At 39.3% G+C, this 13,407-nt stretch overlaps 1 protein-coding gene across 7 annotated transcripts in view; it reads right to left on the reverse strand.

The window, feature by feature from the left end:
• Nucleotides 1-13,407, reverse strand: part of TXNDC16 (thioredoxin domain containing 16) — a 76,525-nt gene that overhangs the window by 39,903 nt on the left and 23,215 nt on the right. For all 7 annotated transcript variants that reach the window (XM_031453728.2, XM_031453726.2, XM_010982921.3 and 4 more), the window contains 2 exons: nucleotides 7,060-7,181; nucleotides 2,617-2,707 (listed from right to left, as the gene is read on the reverse strand). In XM_031453728.2, the coding sequence (XP_031309588.2) occupies nucleotides 2,617-2,707; nucleotides 7,060-7,181 (213 nt within the window). The remainder of the gene's footprint in view (nucleotides 1-2,616; nucleotides 2,708-7,059; nucleotides 7,182-13,407) is intronic.

A 13,407-nucleotide genomic window follows, 5' to 3' on the forward strand; every position in this document is an offset into this window, starting at 1 on the left:
ATACAAATGCTATGAGAAACAAAGAAATATTTCATTCTGTCTCAAGTTGGGGAGGAGAAGGAAGGAAAGGGACAGGAAGATCATCATAAAGATTAAAAACAGTAAGAAAGAATCACTTCTCCAAGAAGACAGACAAATGGGTATTTCAGACAAAAGGAACTAAATAGCCAAGACTCAAAGTACTTGACTTTCTGAAGGGAACCCCAAACAGTCACATATTGCTGAAAGAAAAGTATTGAGAGCAAGAGGACCCACCTGAGGTTGGACCACATCTCATAACCTTTGAAATAATAAAATAATCTTGAAAAGCTATTTAATCAGAGATCATTTGGTTGTAGGAAACAGAAACCAAAAAGGTGGGGGTAACGGGGATATACTGGAAGTTTAGAAGAGTTTCTCACAGAACACAAGGAAAATTCAAGTAACTGGTCAGAGAATAAACATGTAGATCTGAACAACAAGAGTTCAGGGACCTTGATTTTGCCACTAACACTTTTTGGCTCCCAACTCTTTCTCCTCTACTTCTACATGAGCAAAACATTCCTGTGAGCAACGGAGCCAAAATGCTACATAACCCAGTTTCTCCATGTCCCATTCCAAGTTCCTGGAAGACGGTATCTCATTGTTCAGGTAAGTCAACAGACTGGCTGACTCTAGGTCGCGCAGCCGCCTCTGACTTAACTGACTGTGCATGTATGTGGTGGGGTAACATCCTTCGTGGCCCACACACAGATTCTGCAGGGGGGGAACATGGGGAGGCAGCAGAGAGTGCTGGTGTCCGTGCGGCGCACGACCTCTGTGCTGCCTATCACACACACCCTTCCTTCTCATCTGGCGTCTGGCCCAACATGATGTGACAGTTAACACACTAAATTTAGCCAATGTTACAGCCCTAGCAACTGCGATGGTGCTTAGGATACAGAAGGCATTTAGTAAATATTTGTTGAATGAAAGAATGAACAAATGAGAAAAATTAAAAGTTAATCAAAGAAAAAAAATACATTCACCTCTTCTCCATCAGGAGACAGCTCAAAGTCACAGACAACTACTTCATCCAGAAGTGATGTTAAGACTACATATTCTGAATCCCCAGTCCTTCCCTGTCATATCAGGTCCAGGTAGGACACCGCACCATTTTGTTACCCATGAATAAATGAGCGTGCAAACATGTCCAATATATCATATACTGAAAGAACACGAAAAACAGAATAACTACATTTTTTAATTCTCATTTTAAAAATGGAGGAAAGCAAAATCCCTTCTAGACATTAGCACTCTCAGTCATAGGTCAGTATTAGTCTATCTTGCCCAATAGGATTTGTAAGATAAATGAGAGGACCCGCACCTTGCCAGTAAGTAACTACCTCTCTATGTTTTAAGCATGTCACTGCTATTTGTAATTATTCATTACCTGAAAAACAAAGAAGCTGGTAACACAAGAGAAAGTAGAAACAACCTTAGAGAAACTATGGGGCTAGCAGACAGTCACCATGGGACTGAGGCTATCAAGGCTATCAAGGCTTCCCCCATTCAAAGATGGGAGACTGGCAGTCCACACTGGGAGCAGGAAAGCAGCTGGCGAAACTACTGCTTACTGTATGTATCCTGAGACCCCGTGACTACTTACCACAGAGCTTTGTGGTACTGGCAGCATGATCCGCAAACTGTTAAGAACATTAAGTCTTATACAAATAGTAAACATGCATCAAACTTCTGTTTAACTCATTAAGGAAGGAACCAGCAGAATGGCAGTTCAATAAGAAGAGACTGATGAAAACAGGATGTTGTACAGAGCAATAAAAACATAACTTTTCTTTGTAAGCACTTCATCCTCCGCCTGCCCACTCCTCACACACACACACAAATTTACAGAGTTGTAAAATGTCTCGGATTTAATTAATTGTGTGTGGTATATCAAATAGTCACTATTTTCTGAGAGGTCAGCAGGAGAGCTCATTAAAAACTCCTGCATGGTTTAAAAAGGTCACACAATCACCATTTTACCTTGCTTAGGGTTAATTTTCCTGAAGAGCATTTTGAAGCCAAACTTAAAAGTCTTTAAAATGCACAGGTTATTCCTTGTGTCCCTATGTGCTAAATGGAAGAAAAACTTTAACCCTAGGTTTCCCAGACAGAAACAATCAAAAGAAGGCCTCTACCTGAAATTGCAAGCTAGAAACTAGACAAGCAAATTAAACATTTAAAACATTTGTTCAAAACTGTACTTAAATATATTCAAGATTATTCTGGCAGAGTAACTTACGGAACTCTCAGGAAGAACCTCTGGTGCCTAGTTATGAAAGCTGTTGGTCTGTCACCTATCTGATCACGGTGGGACACCTAGTCCTAAAATACACTTGGCACTCAAGGGGTCACACCTTGTGGTGTATCCACATTGTCTTTGTTCCCTTAGTTTAACATCACTTCTGTGTATTTAATTCATTTTAGTACAGCAGATGATAGAAATAAAGAAGATTTCAGGTTTCATTTACATATTCACATCTGCTTATGATTCCTCTCCGGTAAGTCCGTACTGTCAGAGTATGATGGAAATGTTGAGTAAGTAATGTGAAATAAATGAACTTAAAATTGTTAACTTATGTGTCTTACACATACCCGATACTTTCCAAAATGGCGATTTCTGTGGTCAAGACAAATTGGTATGTGGTCCCATACACAAAAGCAGCTTCCATGACTGCTCTGTGCTCTGAGGAGAGACGGGAGATGGGAGAGAGGCCGAGTTAGTTGGTGTGACTCTCTTCTGAATACTGCCCCACACCCGTTTATGCTCTGTTATGTTTAAAGAAAAGTCCTTTGTAGGGATCCCAGCTGGGAAAATGCAGGCAGTTAAAGAAGTTATAAAAAAAAAGTCTGTTCTATTCAAGGTCAGAGAAGAATTAAGAGGGAGCAGAAAATGAGTTCGACTTCAGAATATATGACAAATCTGTCAGAGCTTCTTCCCAGCAGAAGGGAAGAGAACATGAATTCCCCATACAACTTTCATATGTTATATTTGATGTACGAATATGCCTGTGTACTATTTCTGTCTAATTCTGTAATTTTTAATCAAACTTAAACATGGTTTAAAGAGACAATTCTACAGGGTATATTAAGAAAAGCAACAGTTCCTCTGCCCTCGACCCTACTTCCAGTTCCCAAGGGACAACTTCTTTCAACTCTTTCACTCTTTCCTTTGGTATTTACGTCCAAGTCTCTAAATGACATTCTTACACTCTTCATCTCCTGATTTTTCTTTTTAGGGTTAATATTATCTCTTGACATCCCACTACAGAAGATAAATTAGCTCTCTTTCCCGAAACCCCACTCACTAACGTACACAATCCTATCCCCTCAACTCTGGCCAATATCTCCTAATTTTTATTAGATTAATAGTCAGTATTTGTACTGCTATGATTCAGGAAGTACTGTTAACAAATGAGCCATACAGTACAAAATGAACACATTTCCCTTTTTTTCACTACTGTTTTCACAAAGTTTATTTTTCTTTAGATTTCTTCCTAATGGATTCCTAAATTCTCCCACAACTGTCTAGTCCTCTCAGTGCTTCAAATACATCAGGTACACTATCAGTTCCTTCCTGTGGCAGAGATTTCTGCAGAGTCTCCTGACCTGCTCCACTGTGGACTGTGATACTTTCACCCTGGGAACTCACTTCCTCATCATCCTGCGGTTCTCTTACTCTTGCTCTTTTGTTGGGTCCCTTGGCCTGTTACCCACATCTTCTTGATCAGTTTGTTCCCTTGCCCCTGTTCTCTAGCACCTGCCTGGGAGAGGATATATGGAATACACATTTTTTGTGACCCTATACTTCTCAAAGTGTCTTCATTCCACTTTCATAACGAACTACAGCTGTTGGCATACAGAATTCTAGGTTCAAGTCATTTTCACTGAGAATTTTGAAAGCATTGCTCCATTTCCTTCAGTTCCCAGGGCTGCAATCGAGAAGTCCCATGCCATTCTGATTCTTGACCCTTTAACTGCAATATATTTTGCTTTCTGGAAGACTATAGAGTAGTGTTTGTTCCCAATACTCTGAAATTTCCTTTTCATATCTCACTTTCCCTTTTCTCCTCACTGTCATTTCCAGGTAGTTATCTTCCCCTCCCCGATCTTATTTTCTACTACTTGGATCACATACTATCAGACTTTTCTACTCACTACTCTGCCTTGTTGGAGTCATCTACCACCTCACTCATTCCACAAAAAATTTAGCTTCTGTCACACTGTCATGCTCTTCAATATTACTCCTGTCATAATCCTTGGCGATTTAACTATCCCCATAGATAATCCTTGCAAAATCGAGACCCTTCAGTCCTAAGTCTTCTCAAGAGACTCCAATGATCTCTCATCAGCCCTACCTTTACCACTCTCTGCTCTGATCCCAGTCCAGGGCTTATAATTACCAATCAGTGCAAATTCCTCCAAAATCTCAATGTCTACCACCCTCCCCCTCAACACACACACACACACACACACACACACACACACACACACACACACACACCCTTCCATCTCCAGGTCACTCTGCCTAGTACCTAACTTTAACCCTTCAGGACCTACAATCCTACCATTTTTACTGTCCTTTACCCACCTCAGGTCCTCTCTTCCCTCCTCACCCAGCTTAAATCCCACGGTCAATCTTTATAATCACTCCCCTGCCTGTTTGGCTAAAACACAATCCAGGTTAAATCAAATAATCTCTTCTGTACTTACATCTATAAAAGTGAATATGGCTGGAAAAAAGGAAAGAAAACAAAAACCTGCTAGCATCACCATGCAAATGACCTCACTTCAGATTTCTGGCATCAGCTATTACTGCTGCCTAGCAACCATTCTTTATTCTCAGGCCTTCTGAAACAACTGTTTCATCACTCCTCTCCTCAGACTATCTGATGACTTGATTTCTATGTCATTGAGAAAACAGAACCAATTAAGAAAGCAAAACCAGAACAGCCCCCAGCACCATATCCATCTACCCACTTAACTGATGCCATAGTCTGTCTCCCCTTCTAATACCATAGCTGAATTTTCTGTGCTCCCCATAAAGAACTACCTCTCCTCTTGTTCACCAGATTCCATCTCCTCTTGTCTACTCAAAGATGTCGCTCCAATGATTTGCCCCTCTTTTTCCTCCATGATGCATTTCCCTTTTTCTATGGGATCTTTCTTGTCAACATACAAATAGGCTTCTCAAAAAATTCTTCCCTTGACCCCATATACTCTTCCAGCCACTACCCCATTTTTCTCCTTCCCTTAGTAGTAAAACTTCTCAAATGAATCTTTCTAGCCACTGTCTCCAGGTTTTCTCTACCTGTTCTCTTCTATCCCAGTAGACACTTACCCCTTCCACTCTACAGAAATTGTGCCCATCAGGGTCACCAATAACCTCTGTATTGCTAAGCATAATGGCCAACTGGTAGTTCTTAATTCACCTTTCAGCATCATGTCACACAACTGCTCCTATCTCTTCTTTAAAACCCTATCTTCACTTTGCTTACAGGGCACTCCTAGCACACAGGCCATTCCTCTGGCCTCTTTTACTGACCTGTGAATGTTCAAGTATCTAATGGGTTCAGCATTCTCTTTTCCATCTAGTCTTACTCCCTTTGTGATCTCTTCTGGCCTCACAACTTTATGTCACACATTTATATCCCTAGTCCCTGTCCCCACCGTCAAATGCAGACTAGTAATAGCCAATTACCTTGCGGATATCTCTACTTGGATGTCTACTGGGTATTTCACAAGTGTGATGTCCAAAAGTGGATCCCAGAGCTCCCTCTCCAAGCTCTTTCCAGTCTTGATCCACTTTAGTTATCAGCAATATCACCTTTCAAGTAGCTCGGGCCAGAATCCCAGAGCCACCCTGCCTCTATTTCTCTCTCACTCTACAGCCAGTATGTCAGAAAATTCAGTCAGTCTTCTATCCAAACTACCGCTAAAATTCAAATTTATTGCCACTGCCATTGCTAATGCCCGGGTCCAAGCCACCCCCCATCATCTCTTGCCTGCGTGATTACGATAACTTCCTGATTTTCTCCCTTATTCTACTACTGCTCCTTCCAGTCTATTCCAAACACAGAAGTCAGACTGATCCTGCTAAAATATGGCTCCACTGTGGCAGTGTAAGCCGTCTACGGCTCATCCCTCTCGCTGATTACAATTACACACTGTGGACAAAACACAATAGCCTGAAGGGCCCTGGGAAGAAAGCAGAAAGCAGGCTGACTGTGGAGTATTATTTTACAGCTGCAGTAAGTCCAGGGGCATGCAGTGTAGCCGTCAAGTTTTATGTAGATAAAAAGAGAAACTTCCAATAAATGACTTAATTTCATAGAGCATATACAATTTTTAAATGTCTTTAACATTTGATGTTAACATGTTCAAGCTACAGTCACTAACAATAAAAGTCCTGAAAGTATAACTATAAGCTCTTCATAAAACATTCATAAGCTTCTTTATGACAAAACTATGTATTAATGCCCCAGGTGATGCTGTCAAAATTGGGTTTTTAAAAAAAATCAAGAAACATGTCATAAACAGCAAACACCGAAATAAAAAAGAATGCCAAGTCACTCAAGAACATTTATCAAATACTATAAACTACTGTATCAGGTACCATGAGGACTGTCAGAAAATAAAAACAGTCATAGCTGACACTTACAGAGCACCTACTATATGCCAGGAACCATTTTAATTGTTCAAATGCACTTGGTCCTCACAATAACACTAACTGGTGGGCACAATTATTTTCACCGTCTCAGTGACCAGGAAACAGGTTAAATAAATAAGTTGTCCAAGGTCATTTTATAAGCAGTTGGTGGGGCAGGGAGCCTAACCTAGGCCATCTGGCTCCAGAGTTCATGTTCAACCACTATACTATGCTGCCTGTTTGAAGAAAGAAAATATAATAGTAAAAGATGCTTTAAATTTATTTTAAAATGTTAAGATTGTGGTCAAAATACACTATGTAAAGACCTTCAACATGAACACACATGTATGGAGGCAAAGCAAAAATTAAAGTTAAGTGTTAATAAATACCTGGTGTTCCAATGGCTCTGACGTATGAGAATGCAATGTTTGTTTTTCCTTTCAGAGCATTTTCTATGTTCTGAAGGTCTCCCAGGGTGTTGATATATTTTACTTCATTGAAAAGAAGAGCACTGAAATAAATAGAGATGTAATTGGTAGAAAAATCTGACATGTATTACTTATGTAATACACATTTTGAGTAAGTTAAAGGCCCTAATCAAAAGAGAAAGTTAATCTTTTGAACAAATTATCAGCAGTAAGAATCTAAGCATTTCAATATTGAATTAAAATCACTCCCAAAATCATTAGTCTGTCACTCAGAACATCAACCAGGGACACTTACGAGAAATAGTGCTCACTCTTCATCACAACCACCTCGACATATTTACACTGTATTTACTAATAACCTATTCTGGCCAAACAATCCCTTACAGATCTCTCAGCTGTGAACATATTTGAGCTCTTCACACATCTAAACTGAAGCCTTCGTTTCATGGCCTATGCCTTGCCAACTTCTTCAACATCATTTTGCTCTACCATTCTTCATGTCTGCCATACTTCAGGTAACACCTTAGGGCCTTTGCACACACGGTTCTCTTTGCTGAAAGCCACTCCTTCTGTTTCTTCTCATATGTCTGGTCTCAGCTTACACATCATTGACTTAGAGAAGCCTTCCCTGTTGATCCTATGTAAGCAGGTCTGTAGTGTTTTCCTGCTCTATTTGATCCTTTGTAGTTCTTATCACAATTTGTAATTATTCATATATATATATAATATATATATAATTATTATATATATATGTTTTTTTTTCACTTGTTTATCCCTGCCTCTCTCATTAAACCATTACCTTATTGTGGCAGGGACCTTGCATATTTTATCACTACATCCATAACTTAGAATAGAACCTAGTACATTGTGAGCAGTCAATAATATTTGTTGAATGAATGATAGAAAACGTAAGGCAGGAATTATTTATTCCCATTCTTCATGTGAAGAAATAAAGATCAAAACATTGAAGAGCTTATTTATTCAAAAACATATTTACTGAATTGAGGAGCCTGTCTGAGGAGCCAGAAACAGGAACAGAACATAAAACAGGTTTTTTTCACTCCTAATTCAGTGATATTTCCACTTGACCTTAATTCTTCCAAATCATCTTCTTAATGTATAGATCAGAATAACTGATCATACTTCTTCATCCAAAAGAATCTCCTTTTAAAATTTTCTACTTCTATATAAATTCTCTATCCCCGACAACTAATTCCACCTAATCCCCACATGCATGTTTGTGTGTGTGTGTACATTTGTTAGTATAAACTTCAAGAATTTTTAAAAGTTGTTCCAAGTCCACATACACTTAAATAAGCAAATGTTCACTCCAGTAAATTAGTCAATCATACTTTTCTCTTACGGAAAACATAGCACTTCCCACTAATACAGACGTTCTCAAACTTTTTGGTCTCAGGGTCCCTTTACGCCCTTAAAAATTATTGAGCTCCTCAAAGGGCTTTTGTTTATATAGATTATATCTATTAATAGTTGCCAAAATAGAAATTAAAGTAGCAATTTTAAATATTTGTTATTCTTTTCAAAATAAAAATAAGTACCATTGCATATTAATATAACACTTTTTATTCTAAAATAACTAAATTTTCCACATCAAAAGAAAACTCTAATGAAGAGAGTGGCATTGTTTTACATTTCTGCAAATCTCCTTAGCATTGGACTAAAGGGAAGACAGGTGGATTCTTATTTCTGCTTCTTCACTCATTCTGTTGTGACCACACACACAACACGTCATGTAGCCTCTAGAAACTGCACTCGTGAAAGAATGAAAGTGAAGTATTATTATAAGAATATTGTGACTTCGGGGGCACCCTGAAATGATTGCCCTAAATTACACAGGCTTAAATATTTACCTACATATTATTGATTTCTTCAACTTTTTAAAAGAAATCTAAAACTGGAACTTCTACAATTCCCAGGGCTCTTGTTTTGTTTTTAGAAGAAACATTTACTGAGCAGTACTCTCTGTTTGCTAGATATTTTCACATGTTTTTGTTTAAATAATCAATGATATTCTTGGGAAGTACTATATTAGCCACAGACACAAAAATACATACACACACACACACAGAGGAAAGAGTCTGAGGGATTAACCTGCTTCATACAGGGTCATACGAGGAGTCACTGGTAGAGCTGAGATTCAAATCCAGGTCTTCTGACCCTTCACCCAGAACTTCCTAAACTACGTTATTACTGAACACTCATAAATGGTAAACCAGGTAAAAAGGGAGGCAACTAATGAATGGCAGGAGAGTATCAGTGGCTGTCTGGGCTATCGGCTGCTTATACATTTTGGCTAACAAGCAAACTGTGCGTTACTTCAGAACTGCTGGGAGGCACCACCTACTGAACTTAATTGGACTGCCATGTAAATTCCCAGCTTGGGAATTACATCCATGCATTTACTTTTATTTCCCTAGCAGCTCTAATCCATTTACTTCAAAAATCAAATCTGGGAGTAGAAATCTCCCTAACCTTTTTTCTCAATAAAGACTGCCAAATATAAATTAATAAAAGCCAGTGTTTGGGGGGGGGGGGCACTTCCCACATATCGGGCATAGTACTTTATAAGTAGTGGCAATTTATCAGTTTGGGGACTGCCTGGCTGTTGAGTCCTCTCTTTTGCCTTGGGAATCCTGTTCCCTAAGTCTTCATGGTGGGCAGAGCCCAAGTCCCCTCCTACAAGCTAATAATACTGTAAATTTGCTTTTCCAGGCTCCCTGCTGCTAGGCATGGCTATATGACCCAGAATCACTTGTCTGACATCTTAGCCTGGGATGTAAAGAATCAGGACAGTGCAGAATTATTTCCAGAAGCAGTAGCAGCAATAGTCAGCTTCGAATGCAGGAATGACAACAGTGCTCATGACAGCCGCAGTGCAGGCAACTCCCAGCAGTAATGCAGCAGTCCCTCTGAGATCAGCTCTGTGCCATGACTAGGACTGTAACCCAGAGCTGTATGAACCTAAGTCTAGTTCTCCAGCCCTCCTAGTGAGCCTGAGATTTCCTGTATCTGCTCCAAATCCTTTTCTGCTTAAGCCAGTCAGACCCAGATTCTGGGGCTTATAACTAAGAACACCCAGCAATGCACTCAGTCTTGTGTAATTTTCCTGGCAACCATCTGAGATTGGTACCGTCATTAACTCCATTTTACAGATAAGGTCATGGGGCTTAAAGAGGTTACCTTGCCTAATGTCCCAAAGCTCATTAAGGAGTCATTATCCATGAGGTAATAATAACCAACACTAATGACATTCATAATCTAATGATCTCTGTGATTGTTCCCAGTGGCTTCCTAACTTTAATATATTTTTAAAGTTAATTTCCAGAATATGGGGACATCTAGGGATCTGTAGGAGCCATTCCACAAGCCTGTGCTCCTTCACCCCAGTTCCAAAGAGGAGAAAGGGGTTAAAGGAAAAATCTGTCTTGGGATTTTCTTGCTCTAAAGATGGGATAAAACAGCCTGGGCCTGCTCTGACCTGGGAGCTCTTCTTGCCCCAGAAAGGCCTTCCTATTCCTTGGCATACTTTTCCTGAGACCCTCCTAACACAGCCATTAGGAAGATACATGGCCAAGAACTGAGTGAGTGTCAGAAAAAAAGGAACTGAAGTGTTTACCTGATCCTGCTTTTAGAGCAGCATGTTGCTCAGCCTTTTTTTTTTTTTTAAAAAAAGACCACTATTAAAATTATATTTCTGTCATTACTCATACTCTAAAAAAACCAATGAAAAGGAAATGTTACTTCTATTTTGCCTTACCAAAACCCATAGGACAGAAAAAGGGAGGGGGGAAAAAAGAGAGAGAAGAAGAAAGAAGGAGAACACGGGTAGAGAAAGAGATAAGTTACTTTTATCTAAATTAAAATTACGGTTGACCCTCCATATTCCATGGGTTCCTCATTCGGAGATTCAGCTGATCGCTGATGGAAAATATTCCGGGAAAAAAAAAAAAAAGCTACGTAGTTTTAAAAAGCAAAACTTGAACTTGCCATCCACTGACAACTATTTACACAGCATTTACATTGTACTAGGTATTATAAATAATCTACAGATGATTTAAAGTATCTGGGAGGGTGTGCATAGGTTATATGCAAATACTACATCATTTTATATAAGGAACTTGAGCATCTGCAGATTTTGCTATCTATAGGGGGGAGGGGAGGTGCGGGGAGGGTACTGAAACCAACCCCCCTCGGATACCAAGGGATGACTATAGATTATGCTAGGCAGGTCCATGTATAAAATGAAGTATCCCAAAATATTTTATTAAGCATTTTCCAAAGTAGTATAATTTGGAAAAAAAAAAAACAGAAGTCATCTCTGAAGTGTGAGTACAAGTACAACAAAGTTTGAACACATCAGCCTTAGCCTTTTTGTCATACGTTGTATATTCTCCTACTAGCTTACCACTTCTTAAATTCTTAACACCAGAAACAATCTTACGGGCTTAGAACATAAGAACACTTCTGCTCCTCCAATTTTTAACAACCAAAAAGAAGCTTTCCAATTCATTCATCCACAAATCCAGTATTTTTTGAACACCTAATATATGCCATGCACGATGCTACACACAGGCAGGACTCTGTATAAGACAGCACGGTTTGGGGATATAACCATTACTACCAACTGACTTAGAGCTGTGAGGAATTCAAATCCAAGACAAGTCATTTTTTTATTAAAATTTCCCATATGTCACTATCAACCAAGAACCCACCTGATAATATTGTGTAGGAACAAACCTGACAGAGATAAAAGAATGAGCAGTAGCTCAAAGCCTATCAGGAAGGGACCAGCATGGGCACAGATCAGGGGCTTGGGAGGAAGAGGAGCTTCCTCAGAGGTTCTACAGTAACATCACCTAAAGGCTCAATACCCGGGCTCCGCAGTAATGTGTTAAAAACAAAATATTAGCAGAACCTATGACAGGTGAAAATAATTCCCCTAATATTTGAAGTTCATATTTTTATGAGTAGTATATCAACTTAAAGGGAAAGAAACCCTCCATTGGACAAAATATTGTCACAAGAATATCAGTTAGCACATCTTAATAAAGAGTCGATAAGATTCATTGTTTCTTTATAGCACCAGATAATCTTTCCTTTTTGTATCATTTGATGATTTCTGGGGGTCAACAACGACTAGGAAAATAAATGGCCTTTGTTTGCAGCTGCTGCCTCACAGCAACTATCCCCAGCAACTGTCACAGCATCAACCAGGACGAACCCACTGCTGTTGGCAGCGTGTGCGAAACAGAACCGCAGGTAGGTATCTGAATTTGGACCGCTTTTTTGATTCCTTAATTGCAAAATAAGACTTTCTGTATTTATACAGAAAAAAGCAACTAACATTTGTAGAGCAATGGGTAAAACCCAAAACATACTTTCACATGTGCTACTTTATTCTATCTTCACAAAAATCTCAAGCAGCTTCAATTTTAACATTTAACGACGAGGAAAATTAGCAGTCAGAAATGATCAAATGCTAGGACCAAAGGATGGATAATAAGGAATGGGGACTCAAATCCTCCAAAAGCCCTGACTTCTTCATGTATCACTCCAAAGCACATTTGGGATCAGAGTGCCTCAGTCTCCTGTACCTCTAACTGCCTTGCCTCAGACTGATGAGATATAGGGGATTCTCAATCAACAAATAAAGACTGGTACTTTCTTCTTCTCAATAATGCCCTTCTTCATCCCATCTAGAAGCTGGGAAGTAAAATTTTCCTCACACTTATCAAACCACACAGTTCCATCAAGTTTTTTTTATTTGTTTGTTTTCATTCTTGTTTTTTAATGGAGGTACTGGGGATTGAACCCAGGACCTTGTGCATGCTGGGCATGCGCTCTACCACTGAGCTATACTCTCCGCTCTACAATTTCATCAGTTTTAACTACGCATATTTTAGAAAACAGAGCTAAGAATTTTTAGACTATAAATCTAAATTCTTACTTTTAATTTAAATTTTGTTCATCTTGCAAACTGGTAACCCTCTGGTATGATTCAAAACACAGAAAGTATCTGAAAAGTTGAAGAGTGAAGAGTCTACCTACAGCTCCTTCCCCCACCCCCGCTTCCCCATCCCATGTCCATAAACCAAGAATCAGTTTCCTGTGAAACTTTGAAGTATTTATACCAAACACATATATGCTATAAATATATATTTACACATGCCTCTGTTAGAGGACAATCGTTCCTGGATTTCTCAGTGTTCCTGCACAGCCCAGGTCTCCGGAAGATGAAAACTGGCATGACGCAAAGAGAAGGTCTCCTCTTCACGTTCTACTCTTGCC

This window comes from Camelus dromedarius, chromosome 5, assembly GCF_036321535.1.
Source record: "Camelus dromedarius isolate mCamDro1 chromosome 5, mCamDro1.pat, whole genome shotgun sequence".
In the NCBI taxonomy this organism is placed as follows: Eukaryota; Metazoa; Chordata; class Mammalia; order Artiodactyla; family Camelidae; genus Camelus; species Camelus dromedarius.